The sequence below is a fragment of the Schistosoma mansoni genome (assembly GCF_000237925.1).
Source record: "Schistosoma mansoni, WGS project CABG00000000 data, supercontig 0062, strain Puerto Rico, whole genome shotgun sequence".
NCBI classification, from domain to species: domain Eukaryota; kingdom Metazoa; phylum Platyhelminthes; class Trematoda; order Strigeidida; family Schistosomatidae; genus Schistosoma; species Schistosoma mansoni.
This window is the reverse complement of record NW_017386029.1, coordinates 405,059-429,047: the sequence shown is the minus strand read 5'-3', so window position 1 is coordinate 429,047 and position 23,989 is coordinate 405,059. Positions and strand designations below refer to the sequence as shown.

The following is a 23,989-nucleotide window of genomic DNA, read 5'->3' as shown; positions in this document are numbered from 1 at the left end:
CTTAACCTTTTGGAGTGAGGGAGGAAATTTTATGTTTCCGTATTCTAAACGGGTACGAATGATATTGTTGTAGATTATGTGGAAGTTCTACCGTCAAACTGGCCGAAATTGCACTTCAGTGTTACCAGTGCAAGGTTTGCTCGAGAGGCATTGTTGTCACAGTTCGCATACGACTTCAGGTCGTAGGGTACCAGCACTCCTAAATCTTTTTCAACTTGAGATACTTCTAGAGAGGAGTTGCCCAAGTCGTCGTTTCAGTCTGCAACATGTTTCAGGTGGATCACTTTACACTTTGAAGTGCTAAATGTAAGTCCGTTGTCATCTGCCCAACCTTGAAGTCGAGTCAGATCCTCCTGAAGTGCCAGTATATCCTCTTGGTTGTGTGTCTCTCTCCAAATTTTCACATCATCAGCAAGAAGCAACAATTCGAATGATACTTGTTGTGGAAGATCGTTCATATAAATCAAGAAAACAAGAGGTCCTAGTACTGAACCCTGGGGGACCCCACTAGGACATCCCATAGCCTGAGAGAAAGTGAGGTTAACTCTGACCTTAAAATGTAGATTTTTTTAGATATGAAGTGAGTCAGTCAATAAGAAGTATTTTGATACCCAACTGTTCTAGCTTATTGACAAGGTATATATGGTTGACCCTACCAAAAGCTTTTGAGAAATCAAGGTAAATAACGTCAACCTTCCCCTTACGACCAAGAATGCTTGTCCATCTGCCCAGTGAAGTCAGTAGGTCGGTTGTACAAGAATGATCCCTCCTGAAACCATGCTGTTGGATGAGAAGTTTAAGGATAATAAATTGTCGTGTATACCGTCTCATATCAGGGATTCCATAATTTTTGAAGGTATAGAGAGAGGGGTCATCGGTTGTTAGCTGTGTCGACCTTCTTTGAAAATTGGTGTGATGTGAGCCAGCTTCCGAATTTCTGGCGGCTTGCCTCGGCTTAGAGAGTATGAGAACATCACGCTAAGCGGTGTTGCTAGAACTGAAGCTGCTTCCCTCAATATAGTAGAATGAAACATATCCGGGCCAGAAGTGTCTTTTTTTAGGTGCTGCAGTTACCGGTACACTAAGTCAGAGCTCAGGTTCACTTCGAAAAGTCCTGTGGAGTTGAAGATGAAGCTTTCATAAATATAGTTGATGTGGGTCGGTTGAAATGTCCGATAGTATTGTTCAGCCAAAAGGTTAGAGGCGTCACTATTGTTATTGGTTGGACCATTGGGACCTAGCAGTTGGGAAACTCCAGTTTTGACTTGTCGAAGAGAGGCTGCATAACAGAATAAGCTTTTCGGATTGGAGACAAATTTATCTACAAGCTTTATCTCGTACTGAAGCCTGTCTTCTCTTATCGCCTTTGTGCATATGTTCCTTGTATGTTTGTATCGCCTGTACGCAGCGTTGTTATCAGTTTGTTTGTATTCTGCCCAACAGTTCCCTTTGAGGCTTAGCAAACGAAGAGTGCGGTTCTTGGTGATTGTGGGTTGCTTGTAGCTTTTCGCGACCGTTTGAGGAACTAATTGCTAAGTAGCACATAAGAGTGTGTGCAGTAAAAAACCCCAATGAGCATCCACTTCGAGTTGAGGGTGAACATCCCAATCCACCTGTTGTAGATAGTCCTGTAAAGCTGACATATTAAACCGTTTGAAACTCCAGCGTCTGTTGTTGGTGGGATATATTAGCTCAGTTTTACTGACAAAACTGAAGGATATAATGGCGTGATCGCTTTTCCCCAGGGGAGCGAGAATTGAGAGGTTGTGGACTAGGAATTCTTCATTTGTAAATACTCAGTCCAAGCGCGACTGTGTCTGACTGTTTCTCCAACGAGTTACCGACTTCACATTTTCGAATAATCGCAGATTCTCAGTGAGCTTGAAGAGCCGAGCTTCAGTTGAGTTTTTACCTCCGATATACGTATGTGCCGTGAAATTGACTCTAGGATGATTGAAGTCTCCTAGAATCGGGATATGAGTGATTCCGAGACGCGTAGAGCAGATCGTCCTTTCAGCATGCGATTGTCGCACTCGATGTCAGCGTTGGGTTTCCTGTACATGACCCCAACTAGACACTTCGAGGTGGTAGACAATCTTACTGAGCACCATACGGATTCATCAAGATTGAGAGACTTTCGGTTGTGAAGTTGGTGTACCTCCAGGCATGACCGTGTGCATATGGTTAGCCTGCAACCCATTCCTGTTTTTCTGTCGTTGAGGAACAAAGACATCCCACGCATTGCTGGCCCCTGGTCTGTAAACTAGGAAGGTATCCAAGTTTCAGATATTCCCATCAGATGAGCATTATTAGCATTGCTAAGTTCACGTAGCTCATCCATTTTATTTCGTAAACTCGCAGCGTTCATGTATAAGCAGTTTATGCTTTCAAGTTGAAACGGGTGAGCTTCTTCCTGTTTGTCTGTGTGGGCCTTACGTGAATGGACAGGTAGCCTACCTTTACAATGTCGAGCAAAATCAGAGTTCAGGCTATTCATACAGCAGTTAAATAATATATACAGGTTAAACATTTCTTTCTCAAAATTACTTTCGTTCTCTGAAAAAGGCAAACACAACAGTAATGAGACCAAAAGTTGATTGGCCCCCCGATGAACGTCAGTTTGTATGTTATAGTAATACTTCCCTGCCGTAGTAACTGAAGTAACGTGATGTGTTGCTTGATGGTGCTGAAGTCGAACAAATATCATAATGTCTGTAAAGTGGTTTTTCAAGCTTCATCTTAAACTGATGGTTCCAGACAAATGATTTTACTTTGGTACATACAGTCGAACTAAGTGAGATGGTTCGTGGAAATTGAGAAGCTCAGTCTTTTATGTGAGTATTCAAATACAGGATAGAAGGTGTCCAGAGACTCCCCTTCATGTTCTTTCTATATCAGTCAAAGTTGAGGCTTCTCAATTATTACATTCAAGTGGACCAATTAGTGATTACTAAAATGAGTGGTTGTTTGATTCATTCACCGTAGCTCGAGTTTGCATCATCAGTGTTCTGTAGTTAATCACATAGATAAACTTATCAGTAATTTTATGTTTGAGTTTGTACATAGCCCCTTAGTAAGTAAACTGTGTCTCAGGATGAGTTTATTCTGTTGCTGTGTATGAAGCATTAACAACACAATCTCAACGTTTTTTCTCACTGTTCCTAAAGTCAGAGTCAATCCCAGATCTGTTTTACTCAAATTTTCCATTAGGAGTCTCTCAACAACCCTGTAATGTAATGGGCATATTATCTACATTTCGCACGACTTGTACGTAGATATACTCAAATTTATGTATGTAGCGACAAATAAACCTCAAAAACAAATAGTTCTGTAAGTCTCGTGGATTGGTCCTGACCTTATTATTTCCGCCTGACACATCCTAACTGACGGCATTCGTACCAGATCACTATCATGTACGTTGTGCTACTCGTCACACCCAAAAATTATGGGGATGGTTAAAACTGACTCATTTCGCTACTGGTTTTTGCCATTACTTGCATCTTTCATTAATTCTCATAACTTGTACTATTACTATCATTAACTGTAAAATTTTGTTTAGTAGAACATAGCTTTTGATCTTCTGTTCCGTTTTTGAACAACCCATAGCGTGACACAGTGATTAACGCTCAGAAATATACTGCTGTACATATATCTCTTGTTCTCAATCATTCTCTGTTACTATAACTGAACTCTAATATATTTGCTGTCTATATTTACAGATCATAGTGATATCCCCTTTACATTCTTTATTTCGATATTCGATTATGGCAATTGTAGATAGAATTACTGACGAATTATAATTATGAATTACAAGCCCGAAAGAAGCTAGAACGCACCTGTTCCTGGCAACTCAGGGGACGTTCAATATATTTCTTGTGTGTTAAATTCACACTTAGCATACTGACACATCAATTTTCCTTCTATATAAATTTATCATTATTAGTATAGAGTTGTGGAGATAATTGAGTTTGGATTGATATCACGAATGGATAAATGTCAGACCGTCATGAAAAACCTAGAAGCACTGAATGGCTGTTTCATCCTGTTGTGGAACTCCTCAGCAGTGCGCATCCATGACCCCAACTGCCGAGATTCGGACCCAGGACCCATTAGTTTCGCGCGTGAGCGCCTAACCTCTAGACCATTGAGCTGTCATCCAACGGTGTTAATATCTAACTTCAACCAATCCACGATATTGCACGACCGTCCACCATTATCTTCAGTGAGTAGCAACCTCACAACAGACATAGTGGAACTCTACTGGTCTTGGCTCCTCACTAGAACTCTAGGAAACCCATCTTGAAGATAGTGTCCAGTAAGAACATGATTATTATGAGCATGGGGTTGTGGAGATTATTGAGTTTAGATAAATTTCGGTCTGCCACACACTAGTTAGCTCTACTGATACACTACTCCATACATCGACTACCTTCCAAACATACCGTTTAACTTGTTCATTTTCGACTACTAGTATGACTGCGTTTTGGATTCGCGATTGGAAAGATGTTACGGACAACATTGTCGTCAAGCACCGAATATCGGAAACACCACATATTTTGGTTCATCAAAAACCCTTACCGAGTAAAATAAGAGGTATCATGATCTGGCTAGTTAACTGGTTAATATAACAATGCAAAGCCTATTACTTACTTACTTACGCCTGTTACCCCTCGTCGAGGAGCATAGGCCGCTCACCAGCATTCTCCATCCAACTCTGTCCTGAGCCTTCCTTTCCAGTTCTTTCCAGTTAACATTCATCCTTTTCATATCTGCTTCTATTTCCCGGCGTAGTGTGTTCTTTGGCCTTCCTCTTTTCCGCTTCCCTTCCGGATTCCAAGTTAGGGATTGAGTCGTGATGCACATTGGTGATTTCCTTAATGTATGTCCGATCCACTTCCAACGTCTTTTCCTAATTTCCTCTCCAGCTGGAACCTGCTGGTTTGTCCTCTCCCATAAAACGCTGTTGCTGATAGTATCCGGCCAATGGATGTTGAGCACTTTGCGTAGACAACTGTTGATAAATACTTGTACCTTCCTGATGATGGTCGTAATAGTTCTCCACGTTTCAGCTCCATACAGTAGGACTGACTATCTTGACGTTCGTATTCAAGATTCTGACCTTGAAATTGGTTGAGAGTTGTTTTGAGTTCCATATGTTCTTCAATTGTAGAAATGCTGCCCTTGCTTTGCCAATCCTCGCCTTTACATCTGCATCCGATCCTCCTTGTTTATCAACGATGCTCCCCAGGTACTTGAATGTTTCCACCTCTTCCAGAGTTTCACCATCAAGTGTGATCGGGTTGGTGTTCTCCGTGTTGCATTTGAGAATCTTGCTTTTTCCTTTGTGAATGTGGAGGCCTATCGATGCAGAGGCTGCTGCTACATTTGCTGTCTTCATCTGCATTTGTTCGTGTGTATGAGAGAGGAGGGCTAGGTCATCTGCGAAGTCCAAATCATCTAATTGATTCTGAGCTGTCCATTGTATTCCGAATTTCCCGTCAGATGTCGAATTCCTCATAATCCAGTCAGTCACTAGAAGGAAGAGGAATGGGGAGAGTAGACAGTCTTGTCTGACTCCGGTCCTTACTGGAAATGCATCTGTCAGCTGTCCTCCATGAACCACTTTGCACTGTAGTCCATTGTATGAGTTTTGGATAATGCTGACAATCTTTTCAGGAACTCCATAGTGTCGAAGAAGTTTCCATAATGTTCTCCTGTCCACGCTGTCAAACGCCTTCTCATAGTCAATGAAGTTGACGTATAGTGATGAGTTCCACTCAACTGATTGTTCAACGATGATCCGTAGTGTCGCAATCTGATCTGTGCACGACCTATCCTTACGGAATCCAGCCTGTTGATCCCTAAGTTCGGCGTCTACTGCGTCTTTCATCCGATTCAGCAGCACTCTGTTGAAAACTTTTCCTGGTACTGATAACAAAATGATGCCTCTGTAGTTTTCACATTTGCTCAGATCTCCTTTCTTTGGTATCTTGATGTGATATCCTTCTTTCCAGTCCATTGGCACTTGTTCCTCTTCCCAAATCTTCTTGAATAGAAGGTGAAGTATGTTTGCAGTTATTTCAATGTATGACTTCAGTGCTTCTGCTGGTATATTGTCAGGTCCTGCTGCCTTCCCACTTTTGATTTGTCTGATGGCCATCTTGACTTCTTCGATCGTTGGTGGAGTGACATCTATAGGAAGGTCATTGTGTGCTGCTTCAATGTTCGGTGGGTTTAATGGGGCTGGTCTATTCAGCAGTTCCTCGAAGTATTCTGTCCATCTTTTCCTCTGTTCTTGAATCTCAGTGATTGTCTTTCCTTCTTTGTCCTTGACTGGTCTCTCTGGTTTGCTATATCTCCCTACGCCCTATGACTGGGCGTTATGCATTGATGCAGAGTCTTTCGATGTTCAATATCCAAGCAACCACCTTCATTATGGACAGGACTCATGCACTTCAATGTATCTTCCAGCATACCGTTTATGACGATGGTATGAATATATAGGGAGGCTAGTCTGAATTGCAGCATACTAAAACTAAGATCCTATAAGATTGAAATTAAAGAAATATTGAAGGATTCCGAATTTCGACAGACCATTGGTCCTGATAACGAGTTGGTCGACAGTAATAATCACACAATGTGAGTTTATGCCTTGTGACGTTCACATCTCTTAGAGTCATGGCAGTGGTTCGGATCTGTGGTATGTGCCACAGTGTCATTAAAGAATTTCCTGCTTCACTAGTTATTATCTCGCTGTGTTTTAGGTACAGTCACTGCAGATGAATTATATGACGCATAGATTTACATAAAGGTGTAAACAGAATCAAAAAGTCTCAATTGCAAGTCGGAATTTCATTCTCAGTACGTTTACATCATGACAAACAGTGATGTCTTGAACAGGCATTGTCGCGGCTGGTGGAAGTGCAACAGCTTAGGTTTGGTTGTCAAAAGTTGATCGAAAACACCTTGATCTCATAAATTATTGCCCAAATATTTACACACTTCCCTTGTTTGAGCATGGGCTATATTTCCTACTATTTTAAATTGAATAGTGAAAAGTTTGTGTGTTTCAAAAGAAAATCCAGAAACTCTAACTGTTCTACCATACGATCTGAATTATGACATACTGAGACTACGAGTCCGGTTTCTTCTGAAGATAAAACGAGAAGTAGCTACCAGCACTAAGTACGGACAACCGTTTTTGAGGGTTAGAATACACCTCTGCAACCTATTCTTTCATTTGCAATGCCAGCAAAATCCAACGATTTCACAGAGTCCAAGATTTATGTCGAATGTTCACAAGCCACAACTCCTCGTCAAACAATGGGTTTAATGATTGCTACTAATGTATCACATCATGCCTCTGATCGTTGCCTTCTTTCAACTGCTTTGCCTGAGGTTAGCGTGAGCCGGTACACAGGGTGAACGATTCAGGAAGATGGACGGACAAGCCTCGGATATCCCATTCCGACATGCATGAACAGACGTTGAAAATTACAACACTCTAGCTTCTTTGACCGTCATCCTATTTTTGGACTATTAGAAGGATGTGGCTCCTTTTTACCAACCTTGTTCGCAGTGGAGTTGAAGCAAGTGTCCCTACCTTTATTTTTTATTCAAGATGAGATGAAAAACATAGAATAATACTTATTCATTAGTCTTATGCTCGTGTATACTCTTTTCACATAAATAAACTTTAGTATTGACACTATTTACTGCTTACTTTTGAACTTTATGGTGTTTTTGTAGCAGAAACACTGACATGACAGACAACTCTGATGCTTTTAAAAATACCAGATGTTCGGAAATAGTAACTCATGTAGACAGGGCAGTAATTTTTCGTTCGCACGGACGATATTCTTGGGACAGAAGTGTGATGAGAGGAAACGTGAACTCTGAACTTCATCATTGCTTTCTCTTTAAGGTACAGGTCTCGATGGCTTCACAAATAATAATGATTATTTATCAAATGCCAATATGTTAAACTCAAAATTATATTCATTTCATTGGCTAGTCTGTGGACTTCAGAGGACAAGTCATAGATGCTGGTAGCGAATTCCTCCAGATTGAGTGTGTCACGTGAAACGATGCTCTAGTTGAACAGACCACAACTCGAGATTATTGCGGTTAAATTCTTGGCGTCATAACTCCGTAGTCACAAAAGTATCCACTCTTGCCGGTGAGAAATTACATTTATCCCCAAGAATTTCTGTTTGGACTGAGTTTGAATTGTGGTTTGTAAACAATATTAATCAACATAATATGAATGGGGTAGAGCATGGATATTTTGAATTTAATTATAATATATACAGATGGTTACATACTAAATTTAAGTTAAAGATAATCAGAATGTTTGATTTCATGAATAAACAAAAATCAGGCGGAACAGAAATTAATTTTTGTGTTCAAAGTAGGAATCACCAATTTCGTACTGCTGGGTACCTCCCTATTTTGTCGAAAGAAGAAACCACACCGTTGGTGAGTGGGTCTTTATTTTGATTGTCAAACAGAACGGTTGGAGTTTGAGGTTGTTTTATTAAACACAGTTTTTCAACATTCGGTTTGAAATAATTGGATATGTAAAGCCCATACAGAATCAGGACATGAATGAATTCTTGAACTATAATGTTTTGACGTTACTAATATGTTTGCGGCCAATCCTTGGACAATCAACTTAAGTCATCACAGTACTAAACATCATATTGGCATTCTTCACGATAGGATTAGTGATTATAGGTGATTATGCGACTTTCACGTATGATCTTATAGATTGGGTAGTCACATCATGACAAATCTACAATTTTGGGGTTATGTCAATTATTATGGTAGCGAAGATTGATGTGATAATCCCGAACTGAACCACAATTCCGCAATGACTCCGTCGTTAGTACATTTGCTGAATCCTCCTTTCTTTTGTATTTTGATGCCGTAATCCTCCTTCTAGTCTATGGAGACATCTTCCTCCTGATTCTACCTGAATAGAATGTGCAACATCGTGCAGTTACCTATATGTTTGGTTTCAGTGCTTCAGCGGGTATGTTGTATGGTCTCATTGCTATCCCACTGTTGACTTGTCCGACGGGTATTCTGATTTCCTGAATAGTTGGTTAGGTGACATCTGTGGGAGGGTCTGTGTGTACTGCTTCGATATCTGGTGGCTTTAATGGGACTGGTCTGTTCAGGAGTTCTCTGGAGTGCTTTGACAACCTGTCCTGCCGTTCTTGAATCATTGTGATTGGTTTGACTTCTTCGTTCTTCTTTGATTGTCCTAGTTTGCCAAGCTTTCCCGATAACCCCCACGTTGAATTATGTAGTTCTCTTGACCATTTTAATAAACTTTTCTGTCGAACAGTTTTTACCATGCAAGTGAATATACTTGTAATCAGAGGAAAAAGAGGATTCCTGCGTCATTTTGCATTCATATTTTCTGACTTAACATGTGGGATAGTCATTTGCATAATATTTCATCCCTAATTTGGACGTGAATGCATCACTAGCTACACGACGTTTATCACTGAACGATGGAATTTTACGAGCATAACTTGACATGGTATGGAATTAGATAGATGCTTTTCGTGAGCGAATGGATCATACAAATGTATAGAGCACTAAATGACCTCTAGGTCTAACATAAAATAAAAGATAAACAACATCTGTCATCGCAACAACTTCATTATCAAACACAACAAAACGTAAATGCCGTGGTGTCATGGAACAACCAATAAAGTCACTAAAGAATGACAAATTTCACAGTCTATAAAAGATTGCTAAGAGGAGTCACAGTTTCCCTGATAGCTCAACTCTGAGCTTCTTGTGAGAAACAGCCCTACCCATCCACAGCGAAACTATTTTTGTCCATCGGATGAACGTCTATCAGGTCAAACATCATTGGTATTTATGAGGTAAACAACATGGGGCAACAGTTAATGAGTCATGTTTGAGCTTATAACTAGGAAAATATAAGAACTTCAGAACCTGACCGTAAAGGGCACGACCTCTGAGGTTCTACATTTTCATTCATTATCTCCGTCGTAACAGAAGTAATGTGCCTGATCCCCAAGTGATACACCTGAATTCAAAGAGCAGGCTCGAAGTTTTAGGAGTGTGGGACTCTGTGCCTATATATCCCTGACAAACTATGTGATAACAGTCGGCGTTTTCCATTTCTCACGCAATACCCAATCTCACCATCCTCATTCAACTCAGTGTGTTGGACAATATGGTGACCCATTCAAGACTACTCTCTGGTTTTACTTCTCTCAAGCCCAGATTATGTATACGACTTCAAGAGCTGAAATTCGACACCACGAAAAAGTTGAACACGGATGAAGTGGTGGTGTTTCTCTGTGCTAAATCTTTCACTATTGTGCATTTGGTCGTTTTCTATTTATATGAATGGGATTATGAATCCTTTAAATGAGTTGAATTTCTCCCTGAACTTTGAAAATCGAAATAAGATATGCTCTGATTTACCCCACATCTGAAGAATCAATACTTTGCCAGTAAAATAATAGAATAAATCTGTATAGTCATACCTTGATCATTCCATCACAAATGACTCAACTTCAGTGGTCTGTTCTGCTTATATACCTTTCCTTTCTACTCTCCCTTTCAGCATCCTCGTGATGGGCCACCGAAAACACATATGGGACATGTGACTTCGTCCTGTTCCATCAATAATGCCTCAGATAATCTAGAAGTATGTAAAGGCTGTGACTTCCAGAAGCTTTCAACTTGACGTGAATCCATTTTCGACCATCAGTTGCACATTACAACTCAACCTCTATAAAGCGAGACAACCATCATACTAACAGTTCGAGTATTACTAACAACATTAGTATTCATATGTGGGAAATGCTTTCCTCCTAATTTTATGGCCAATGTGCCTTACAACATATCAACCAAACTGATTAACTTATTACAATGAAGCCTGTATAATTTGCAACAATTTTATCTCGCCTGTAAACTGGCATGCCTCATGTAACGTACTGTAATTCGAGAATAATTTATTATTATTACAGCTGCGTTTTCGAAGAAGCCGAAAATGGTTTATTCACAACACATATACCAATTAGCTGTTTGTGAACATTAATAATAATATTAAGGAAACAAGGTGAATTTATAGTGACGCTGGCTAATACTAATGGTAAATTCGCCTGTAGACATTCTAGGGTTACTGTCTGTCCCAAGTTCGAATAAGGATGAAAAGTTGGGCATAGGACCAGTAACCCGATCCTGTCGAAAATCCCTGTTAAAAAACACCTTACTGAAAACTTAATGCCTGCAGCCACTGTTAAATCCTGAATATCAGGTAGGTTAGCGATTAGGATGCCTCATCATTGGCTTTCGGGAGTTGAGTAAACATTTTTCCCAGATGTTGGTGCTTTCACAATATTCTAATCTGACAGTGTGTCATAGTTACAATGTTGGCCTTTTACATCCACAGATTATACGAAACCACCCGACCAAACGCAGGACAATTTTCCAGCGTATTAGTAGGGTGTGCAAGCTGCATGGATCAGTTGTGCCTATATATGGATATCTTTTAGACTAAGTTACCGAGAATATTGGTGGTCTCTGGAATCCAGTCCACTAAGAGTGCTTACACGAAACATGATAACGATGCGTACTTCTTATGGTTGATTAAACAGATTTCCATTTAAAGTTTATTTACCGATTATGTTGATCAGTGTATACGTTTTCTTAGTTCAGATAAAAGATAATAGGGGTGTGTCAATTGTACAAAACAACATAATTTTTCATTGTCATTAATCCACAGACTTTCAAGTAACCTATCCGCTGAAGACAATGGTCTTTCTCTGTAGGCAGTTGCCGCTCTAGGTTGTTAACATAAGAATAGCGCCAATTATAGTATTTGGTTTCCTATAGCTACAGTGACTGGAGAATGAGCTTTCAGGCAAGTACTGCGAAACTAAGCATTTGCCGTCCGTATATCATTCACAGTAGCTGCTATTGTCATTTTTACCTTTTTCCCGTATGTTTGTTGGGAAACCTCGTAGGCTGTCAACGTTTGTGAAGAAGATTAAGGATATTACTTAACCTACCTTCGATGTTTTATCTGAGAAAATCATTTAAATATGATATGCAACGAGTTTTACAAAGTGTTTTCCTATCTGACTGGTAAAAAACTGCAGAAATGAGTATACTAGCTACTCCTGAATTTTCTGTGATTATTTATTTTCTAGTCTTCATTCGTTCTTTACGTTGTTTGGGCATCCAGAAATGAAGTGAAATAAATAAATGTTGCCTTATGTGCTTACTTCTTTTAGTCATATCTTTATTGATTATACTAATCTACGTTCTTGGTTGTTTTATGTACTCGCATGCATGTTTATCGCTTATTTTATCAACATGTACTTGAATGTTATGTTCAAAGCCAGCCGAAATCCTCATAGAGAGTTGATGTGCTAGAAACCCTAAAGCATAATTTATTCAGCTTACAATCACAGTTTGTCTTGACTTCCCACAATCACGCTTATGTAAGCGGGACAGCCACGGAAAAAGTATGAAATTGAACAGAGGATAATATATATATATATCATTGGAGTCAGATGCTGTAAGTGCTACTATACCAGATGCATAATCTTCACCATTTGTTTTTGTCCGTGGGACCAAACAACATGACTTCGAGAATAAACTATGGAACATGATAACTATTCTACTAAGGAAGTGCTGATCAAAGTCGCCACATAGTAGTGTGCAGAAAAAATCTGAATTGCTTCGAGAAGATTCCGAGAAATGGGCTTCTGTTAGAGTTGGTTAGTTTGGGAACCTCTTGACATCTGCTTAAGAGATATAAACAATTTCCAGCCGACCACCGACAGAAGTTACAAAAAATTCTAAAATTTCTCACCTGGAAACCAGCACTTGACGGGGTACTGCAGACTTTATACTAGGTTCATTGTTGTTGATTGTCTATACAATGAACTTGCATTCAATATAAAATAGTGTGTGATTTAACACTGACCTTAAAATATGAGGGAAAAGATCAGATGATATATATATATATGGTGCGCTCGTAGCCGAAATCGACGTTTCGCTAGGCTGGTATCACGTACGGTTAACTTCTATCGACATGCCTGGTTGTAACTCTATACGTGAATGGCGCTCTAGAGGTCAAATGAGTATCCTCACCATTAGTCTTAAAAGTGTAAAATCTGGAATTTGAGCATGTACAGAATACTTATGTCATTGGTATTTTCAGTAACTTTCTTTTGAGTTCAAATAGAACATGAAGAGCTGATTGCCTAATGATTTTCTTAAGATATAGTAAAATGAAATCCGCCTGTAGCTCCTCCGGAGGCTACTGCCGGTCCCAAGAACGGATAAGGAAGGAGGGTTGGCCATGGGTTTAGCGACCCCATCCTGTAGAAAACTGATCTGCTAATAAAACGCTAACCAGGAAAAGTAAGTTAGTAATAGTAAAAAGAATAATAGGGTACTATCAGAATTAAAATATACCTGATACACCTGTATAAAAATTTTTCCAACTATCAGCGACGACAGTATTCATTTCAAAGCACAATGACAGGTTAGTTCAATCCATCCCAAAAGTGAGCAATCGTCCGTAGTACCATCCAGAAATTCAGGAAATATTTAAATAATCACGGATCATCAGCGCTGAAGTTTCTTAACGAACAAGAGAAATGTTTCAGCCTCAATAAGATAGAACAAAAATAATCAATTCAGTCAGAAACATCCTATGTAGAGTATTCCAATGTAGCAGCTATGTAAGTGAGGTGTTAGGTTTAAAGCCCGAAAAATTTATACAAACTCAACATCACGGACTTAATTAAATTCAGAATCCAAGACGTGATAGCTTCAGCACAAATGGAAAATATGAACGTAACATGTGTAAGTACATGGGAAAATAGAAGAGACATCAAATACTATAAGGGACAAAGAAACGATGCTATATGGAATGGATACATGGGATATTTTCACATACATTTCAGCACATATGTACAAGAAAACTCTTGTACGAAGAAATGTTGGTCAAAGTGAGTCTCTACCTTATGATCACTACTGACAGCTGCTTTGCAGTAGCCAAACTTTTAAGAACAGTTTGGATGTCTAGGTGAACAGATCTCTTAAAATGAGTACAACAGGCCCTGTAGATCATCAATGTAGGTGGTGTGTCAATGACTTGAATCCTACTCGAGTTAGACGGGAATGGTGTAACCAACCAGTTAACGTCAAAATCAAACCGTGCGGTTAATACTAACATGAACTATCCATTCGTCGTATCCAGGTACCGTGGCTACCTTGATGTCTGTATAGTACAAACAGCGCTATTGCAGAAATGTATTGATAATAAAGGACACAGGAAAAAGAGTGCGTCCACTGATGCATGTGCCTGCCCATGGTACACAAGTGATTGTTGTACTTCAGTTACCACTGACTTTGAGAAGGATGGGTTAACTGCTCGATATTCAGAGATCTGACTGACGAATGGTTCGGATATGGTCCAGTGATGTTATAATTACCCTACAATCTCCACTTACGCAGTTCATAAGATATTTGGCTAATGTAGTGACAGGAAGTTTGATAAATTATACTTCTTCACAATATCTTACCGTAGGTTAGATGAATTTATTGTAGCCTATGTTAAGTGCATGAGAGCTAGCCAATAAGATTCTATATAATTCACCATCTACAATATGACGCAAACCCACAAATTTTTTGAATCTTAGATCGTCCTTTCCTCCCGACAAGAAGGCGCAAGTAAGGAGGCATGATGGATTGGTTGAGTAACCGGGAATAGGTTAAACTTTAGGAAAAAGTGGTACTACCTTTTGCTATTTGCTCACCGAACAAGATGGTAGAGACTAACAAAATTCCATTTTAATAGAACTAACACCCTCCGTTAATGCTAAGTCCCCAAATGATTGTGATAGGGTCTCGACCAAAATTATCTAGATAATCCTTCGTTAATTTAGAGAGTGAGGGACTAACCCCAGTATCTTATACACATCATGGCATCAAGAATTTGGTTAGGTTGAGTCTAATATGAAGGTATTTTGCGTTCAGGGGGAAGTGAAAAGAGTAATGTTTAAGAAAGAATACGGAATACAAAGAAAAATGAGACGACCGCTAATTAATCACATAGAATGCACCTACATGAATTGGAGAAAGCGATATACGACAATTATTATTAGAGTAAGCATAACAACAAGACAGTCTGATAGTCAAACTATAAGTAGATAGCTATTTCGGATATGCTACAATAATTCTCTAGGTCATAACTTCTGGACTGAATACCGACCATTTGAAACCGACCAATCGTAATGAGCCGTAAGTTTCAATACATACTCAACGTTATCATTTAAAGCTCATTCGGATGATGATGATTTTCCTGCGAAAGAAGAGGATGAAGTGTCTATTCCTCGCGCTTCGCTTAATAAGTTTGTCAAGGAAGTATTGCCAGATGCGCGGCTAACTACAGAAACTCGTGATCTTCTCCTAAACTGCTGTCATTGTTTTATTCACAAATTGGCTACGGAAGCTAATATTGCATGTTCTAAAGCTAATAAAAAGACAATCAGTCCGCAGCATATACTTGAGGGTGAGAAGTACATAACCAGACTTCATCGTACATTTCAGGTCTGGATGCCATGAACTTATCTTCTTATAAAGAACATGCTGAGGTGGCTTGTCAGGAAGCTAAAGAAGAAATCAAAGGTCGAAAAATGCTTAGTGCTAGTTATCGGTTTAAACACCAGGACAGTGAAGAGTTGGAAAGACTGGCTAAAGAACAGCAAGAGATTTTCGAACAGGTATGGGTTTCTGGTGTGTCTTCCTTGTTTATGTTCACAAAGATTGTGTAGTAAAAGGTTTGGCTAAAATGTTTGGCTTGCACTTGTTGTGATATTTTCTGTTCGATGTAACAATACTGTCAAGTTCTCTGGATCACTCGTATATTCTATCGCTTTCAGTCACTCAACTAAGAACCTGACACAAATATGCGTCAGTTTAAGTTGCTACCACACTAGTACCGTAGTTCATCCATACTTCCACAAAACCTGTCTCGTAGAAGGATAGACGAATTTTACTCAAAACCAACTTACATTTATCTAGTCCATGTTTTGTACTAATGTCCTTTAATGTTATCGAGCTTTGAAAAATCGGACGTTTAAACCAAGAAGATCTCGTTGTCGGTGTTGCTCTGATTCAAAGGAGTGCGTCAAGTCTTCAACAGGGGAGTAGGTTAAGATTTTGTTATCCGCTTAATACTATGCCTGTGTATTTATCCTTTTAAATGAGTTAATCAAAGGCATGAAGAGCGCTTATTTCGGAAGTAGCTTTAGGAGTTAGTTGCTCAATGATAAAGCCTATAATTTATGGACGTCAAATCCTTTCTTGGCCCTCTTACTTTTCACGCTTCCCTAACCTGAGCGTAAGAAAAGAGCGAATATTACCAGGTCTAAATTCATATCCTAGTTACCTGGGACTTCAGGCATTTGAGTCGTCCTCCACACAACTGCTTTTGTTCTTTACATCTCTTTCCAGTCTAGCTTTTATAAAATCTGTAAATATGGTAGAATGGCTTCTGTTTGGCTTCATAAATTCCATTTTAACATCGGTACTATTCTAAAATCTTTAGATGTAATCAGATAAAATTAATCATTGGTCTGCATGTCGTGATTTTTATGTCCTTTTCACTGAAGACTGACAGCGGAAATGTTTTTGAAGATCGCACTTACACCATTTATGTTCCCTATGTACGTGGGGATACATTTGGTTGCATTAGATACGTGATATTATCTGGTCGCTCGTTTACATAAAGAACAAATGGATTTACTCTGGTAGTTGAGCCAACTATTAGGCTTGGAGTTTTGTAATCCACATCAGTTTATATCAACATGGAAGTCGCACACATTAATTAGCCCCATGTCATTTAGCCTTGTTAATTGCATATATCTTTGATTGTTCTTATACGGAACTTAAGTTCCATGATATTCGATACCTGATGTGGCGGAGATTTGTAGCTCAGGTGGATGATCATATGTGGAGAAATTCGAACACTTCACTTTTACCTGAAGTTTATGCTAATGATGTTCAGAAGAACGATGAAATCTCCACGACCAAACCATCCAGCTCAGAGAACAAAATAGTGCCTGTAAAAGGGATATTGAAGTCTGCCCAACCAAATTATATGAAATCAACGAGAAAGCAAATGACAGTTTGGTACAAAGTAGTAGTAAGTTAACTATTCCTTTAGCCTACATCACCTAACAAGACTTCTACCTGAGAGTGCTCCATGTGAACAAGTATTTTTATATCAAGACCACTCATTTGCGCAGTTTGTCAGATTCCCTTTTATAAAACTAGATCATGAGATAATTGTTCTCAAGGTCTGTTTTCAAGTGTTATTTCGGGAATTATGTTTGAATAATGAAGTCCTTAATATGTCTGTCACTGACTAACCAATCCAGATCAACCTTATTAGAGTTCTTTGCAAGTAGCAGTACATTATGTTCATTAGGACTTACTGGTTATACTAGTGGTGCCCCAACCAACTGTTCTAGATCGTTAAATTTGTTTGTATATTCACATTTCGACAGGTTCGGGAACGCTCTTATTTTTGGAGTTTAGATGCTCCCTTAGATACCAAGTTACTGATGAATTTGCAGAACTCGATATTCAATTTCATTCTCAATTAAAAATGAATTCGTTGTATTCGGTGACTGGTCATAACTCACGGTGATCAGTTTATATTTTTAACGATTAATTTTTACTTCTTTTAAAGGCTAGGGCTGATTTCATTGGGGAACGGTTAGATAGGGAAGACTTGTTGGCAGCTTCAAATTGTGCTGCATCAGACCTTAGTAACTACATGACTGGACATGGATCATCACAGTCTTCTAATTATCCAGATGCTAACTCTGGAGATATCAATACAGCAACTGAATCATCTACTTTGCCTACAGCTACTGGATCCGGACGAATTTTGGGCTCTTCAGTCATTGGAGATGACGATAATTATGACGAGTAACTATCCTACTGATCTGTTTTCACCGTGTCTGTAAATTAAAGTGATAATATTACTTATTGTATAGATTATTGTTGTTACATATTTTGTTTTATGCGAATTGAAATGCTGGTCAAGTTATCAGTCTGTATTAATCAGGGCTGAAAACCGACTTTATAGCTCTGTATACTGATATTTTTATAAACATACGAAGTCGAAATACTTGACTCAGTTACAGATTTCGAAGCAACCAACTCCGCCTGTTGCTCTTATAGGGCTACTGCCGGTTCCAAGCCCACACAAAGAAGGAGGGTTAGGCGTGGCCCCAGTGTATATATCCAACAGAGAACAACCTTGCTAAAAAACGCTAACCAGAATAAACAAATTAAACCATTTAAACTCTGCTCTGTGAGTTATAACGCTCCACGAGGCCGATGCCCCTTCTAACAACCAGAGTAACAACTTATACAGGTACATGGAATATTCGGACAATGTGGGACACCGGGAAGACCAATCAAGTAACTGCGTTAATAAGGAGATACAATTTGACAGTGCTTGAAATCAGTGAAACCCATTGAATCTAAGCTGGACAGAAAAGGATGGATTCGGGAGGGGTGCTGCTGTTCTCTGCTCACGGAGAAGAAAATGCTCCACACACTCACAGAGTTGCTCTGACGCTATCCAAAGAAGCACCGAAAGCACTTATAGGATGGGAATATCATGGACCCAGGATCATAAAAGCATCTTTCAAGACAAAGGAGGGAACTACAATGAGTGTTATGCACCGACCAATGATAGTAATGACGACAATAAAGATCAGTTTTATGAGAAACTGCAACCAATCATAATGAAGTGTCCATGAAACGATCTGACAATCCTGATAGGAAACTTAAACGCCAAATTCAGAATGGACAACACTGGGTATGAAAATATCATGGGACAGCATGGACTGACTGGGAGAAAGGAACGAGAATGGGGAGAGATTCGCGAATTTATGTCCATTTAACAAATTGGTTATAGGCGGCACAATATCCTCACACAAATGCATATACTAAGCTACATGGTCTCATTGGATCACACTACACAGAACCAGATCGATCAAATTCGCATCACTAAAAAATTCAGCAGGCCAATGGAAGACTTGAGGACCACGAGAAGAACTGACATAGTTTCAAATCACCACTAACTGGTGGTTGCCAAGATGAAACTGAAAAAAACACTGGACAAGTGGGAAACAGCGTTACAAAGGTTCAATATAGCCTTCCTTCGACATACTGAAAAACTCAACGAATTCAAGAAAACTCTTAACAACAGGTTCCAAGCCTTACAAGATCTACTCAAAGAAGAAACTACTATGGAGGACAACTGGAAAGGGATCAAAGAAGCACTAACTTTAACGTGTCAGGTGCTGGGCCGCAAGAAGCATTATCCTAAGGAATGGATCTCTATGGGAACCCTGGACAAGTATGGATAAAGGAAAAACAAGAAGATAGCAATTAACAATAATCGGACAGGAACAGAGAAAGTCAAGGTACAAGCTGAATACACAGAAGTAAGCAAGCAAGTGAAGAAGAGCATTGGGGCTGAGAAGCAGAAATATGTGGGAGACCTAGCAACGATAGTGGAAAAAGCTGCAAGAGAGGGGAATGTGAGAGAAGGGGATCTGAGCAAGTGTGAGAACTACAAAGGTATCAGGAAAAGTTGTCAACAGTGTTGCTGGTTTGGATGAATGATTCAATATACATCCAGCTTCGAGATCAACAGACCGGATTCCGTAAGGATCGGTCGTGAACAAACCAAATCGCTACACTACGGATCATTGTTGAGCAATTAACTGAATGAAACTAGTCACTATACATCAAATTCCTTGGTTGTAAGGTGTTTGACAACGTGGATAAAACTTTATGGAACCTTCTTCGACACTATAGTTTACCTGAGAAAATCGACCACATCATCCAAAATACATAGGATGGATTATACACTACAAAGTCGTGTATGGAGGACAGCTGATAGACGCATTCCAAGTGAAGACCGGTGTCAAACAAGACTACCAATACTCGCCTGCTCTCTTCCGGTGGTCGACTTGGTTATGAAGATCTCGACATCTGAGGGGAAGCATGGAATACAATGGACAGCTTGGTTGCAACTAGACGATTTGGACTTCACAAACGACCTAGCTCTTTTATCCCAAGCCCACACCAAGAAATGCAGGTGAAGACAACTAGTGTAGCAGCAGCCTCTGCATCAGTAAGCCTCAACATACACAAGGGAAAAAGTAAGATCCTCAAATACAACACGAACCCAGTCACACTTGGTGGAGAAAGTTTGAAGGAGGTGGAAACTTTCACGTACTCGGACAGCATCACCGATGAACGAGGAAGATCTGATGCAGACGTAAATGCAAAGATTGGCGAAGGGTAGCATCCCTACAGTGGAAGAACATATGGAACGCAAGATAACTGTTAACCAATATCGAAATCTGAATTTTCAATACGAACGTTAAGACAGTCTTACTGTATGAAGCCGAAACATGGAGAACTACTACAGCTATAATCAAATATGTACAAGTATTTATAAAAAAATTTCTACGCTAGACACTCCATGTCTGTTGGTCGGATACCATCAGAAACGACCTTCTGTGGCAAAGAACAAGCCAGCTTTCAGCTATAGGGAACTAGAAAAAGACGCTGGAGGTGGATAATACATACAATGAGGAGATCATCAAACATCATCACAAAGGAGGCGCTAACTTAGAATTCTGAAAGGAAATAAAAAGCGGAGACCAAAGGACACACTGCGTCGGGAACTAGAAGCAGATGTCGTAGGGATGAATATCAACTGAGATGGATTACTGAGGACAGAGTTGGATGAGAGTGTTAGCGGGCGGCCTTTACACCTCCACGAGGGGTAAGTAAGTAATCAGCTAACTATTCTTTCTGACATCGCTATCCCCTCCAATGATAAAATAGTTCGTCCTTAAAATTTACCAGTTATTTTTCAATGCAGTTCATTTTCAAATTTGTAAGTGCCGTAGAATAAGGATAAATATGACTAAAAGCTTAATCTAAGCTGTTGCCATGATTACAAGGAAATATTTTATTTCTAATTATGGTTTGAAACTTAAAATATAGGGGAAGAGAAGGCCAATCATTTGTATTAACATTGGATCGTGGGAAGTAAACTAGCGTACAACCGTATTCGCAAAGTCCATTCATACTTCGGTTACCACTGGACAGTGTTTGCTCCTAACTTTCGGAATAAAGTATGCCTGTTAGCCTTAACAAATATTAGTCCTATCATAGTGAACGTGAACACAAGTGGGGACAATCGAGTGTATTTTAATACAAAGTTACAGAATCTCTTAGCAAAATCTAAGAACAATACAGTAAGTAATTCATTTGTAAAATGTCAATCAATCGTCCCAGACTTCATTGTTCTTCCGTTTCCACATCAATCATTCTCTTTCTTTAACCTTCTGATGCCAGGCATTTCACATTCGATTGATGATACATATTATCTATATCTGTCGACATCAGTAGCACACACCACACTATCAGGTATATATGATGAATAACTTAGAGTATTGGAATTTAACTGGCTAGTCTTCATAATTTCGAACCAATTATTTACTATAAGTTCGGATATCACACTGTTAACGTTAATTCGGGCACCTGCGGAATATTTCTTAAACCCTAATACAGTATATTTGAAACAGAAAGCGGTTTATAATCTTGGACTTGAATAAAAACTTGAGACTAACTACTTATGGGCTAATCTAAGAGGCATTAATTTCATGACAATATTCATTTGGCTAGAAAATCTGCGTGGTAAGCCCGGAACTAAACCTATGAGTACCATAAACTTCTAGTAAGTTTCACAAAATATTATAACCATTTAAAAGGTTAACCTAAAAATGTTTAAACGTCTGAAACAAACATAAGTTTTACCATTAGAAATGATAATCAGATTTGCGCATAGTATATGATGAATTGTTTTTAATCTACTTCTAACCCAAGTTAGTGGGTTAGTTATCTCGCAAAATTTCAAATATATATTCGTCGAAAAGTTGTCTGTTCCACATAAATTTTATTATTATAAAGAGCGCTTCATTATTTAGATAGTTGGTTTTCTCCACAGGAACGTCACTATCTGGAAAAGTATTATACATGTCTTGTACTGTCACATTCATACATTAAATCAAACCCAAAAGCTTCAAAATACATAACAAGCAAGATATTACTGACTCACTAAATCGAAATACATCGATTTATTTAGTAAGTAATACATCAAAACCATCATTCAGCATCATTGTTGGTCATTTATTCTTACCTAGGATATGATTGATTTTTCACAAGTTACGAGAATTGTACTAAAACTCTGTGAAATTCACCTTCAAGTCGCTGGTGAAAATAGGCTATTAATGGACAGTACGCAGTTGTGTAAAATTTGCCTAAAATAGTATCTAAATATCTTGAAATTTACTTTATAGACCATACATCTATGTTATGGTTTGTGCATGTACGTAGACAGGCTACACAAATTACATGACCCAAGTAATATCAGTCAGTCAGCTACAACGTAGGACCAGGCACGTTTATGCATCGGTCCAAGTTGCCATACCTCGTTAGCACAACAAAATGAACACTGGATTAATAGAAGTAGTTAATTTAGTGGTGGTAGTATATAAAAGATAGGTTGTATATAAGGATATAGTATAGGAAGGAAGAAAGCTATGAAGCAAGTAATATGCTGTAGTTCTCTCTGTAAATAGAATGAAAACACTCGAATTGCGTTTATTTCAATGGAACTACTGATCAAAACATTTATTACCAACCAAATAAACCTTTTGTCTTGGCTGTAGTTGCTTATCCTTGCTAATGAGTTATATGTATGCCTTTATCTGAAAGACAATTTTACATTTACAATCCCAGTTAATTTTTTCTTTTACAAATTTCAACAAGATTTGAAATAAATCTTATTATTCTAAAAAAACAAACAGTACAAAATAACAAATCAGGAAACAAGCAATTCTATCTTAACTTATTACAGTAATACAGTATAGTATTTAATTGTTTGTTTAAAACGATAAAACATACAAATCAGCAAACTTATACAATGGTATCTCAGGATTGTTTATGTTGAAGACATTCCAAATAAATTCGTTGGAATTTTCTGTCCATCTTGCTACCACTACTATTTCTTTTTCTTCAATCAAATCTTGATGTTGTCATTGTCATTTACTTAATTTTCTCTTTATCATTCATGGGATTAATTTAAAACCATTGAGGCCGTTGTTGAATATGCTGTTCATGAAGATGTTGTAGTACAACTGGATTTACATCAGATGATGATAATAAACAGATAAGATCTGTAGGTGCTTCCGACTCTTTACGTGCTAAAGGAGCAGGTTTATCAAGTGGCAGTATTGATGAGCTTAACTACAACAGTTTAAAAAAACGTGAGAAAAAAAGACTTCAGTAATTTATATTTGACATATACAGACTACTACTACGAATGAGAGTAGTTTGAAAATATTTATACATTGTTTTCTGATAAAAAGGAACAAAAGCTATCTCTTTCCGTCTCTTTCGCTCTCTCCTGAATTACATCTCATGACGAAGGTTTACTGTATAACTATGGTTATCACATATCACTATGCTAAGGGACCTAGTACTAGAAAGTTACAGTATGTGAGTCCAGAGTAAAACTAGGTAAAAATAGATATGAATTTTTATTCTACCAGATGAAAACTCAATATTTGGAACATATCAAAGCACAAGCAAGTGGCTATCAAGACTCAGTGGCCGAGTGGATAACGCGATGGCGTTTGAAGCGAAAGGTACTGGGTTCGAGTCCCAGAGTGAACACTAACTCTGATATGCAGGTACATCCAGCTGACGAGTCCCAAATGGGACGAAACGCGCGTCAACCAGAAGTATAGCATGTTTTTGAGCGGTAAGATTCTTGAATTTGGTATTTGACTATCACAGTTTTGAA

At 38.7% G+C, this 23,989-nt stretch overlaps 2 protein-coding genes and 1 non-coding gene across 3 annotated transcripts in view; 2 read left to right on the top strand and 1 right to left on the bottom strand.

Moving 5' to 3' along the window:
• Window positions 1-13,942: 13,942 nt before the first annotated feature.
• Smp_149540 (TATA-binding protein-associated phosphoprotein (dr1), putative) lies at window positions 13,943-18,078 on the top strand (the record flags this gene model as incomplete). The annotated part of the gene is made up of 4 exons (XM_018790534.1): window positions 13,943-14,021; window positions 15,353-15,586; window positions 15,625-15,797; window positions 17,771-18,078. 4 exons carry the CDS (start codon window positions 13,943-13,945, stop codon window positions 18,014-18,016), a joined length of 732 nt encoding a protein of 243 aa, XP_018646166.1. The 3' UTR covers window positions 18,017-18,078.
• Window positions 18,079-22,957: 4,879 nt separating this feature from the next.
• Window positions 22,958-23,989, bottom strand: part of Smp_051280 (smg-7 (suppressor with morphological effect on genitalia protein 7), putative) — a 30,395-nt gene continuing 29,363 nt past the window's right edge. Inside the window, exon 13 of the mRNA XM_018790533.1 lies at window positions 22,958-23,430. Within this exon, the coding sequence (XP_018646165.1) occupies window positions 23,266-23,430 (165 nt within the window). The 3' untranslated portion in view covers window positions 22,958-23,265. The remainder of the gene's footprint in view (window positions 23,431-23,989) is intronic.
• On the top strand, window positions 23,791-23,857 carry Smp_tRNA_00591_Gln_TTG.1.1. The gene has a single exon. It is a non-coding gene (tRNA).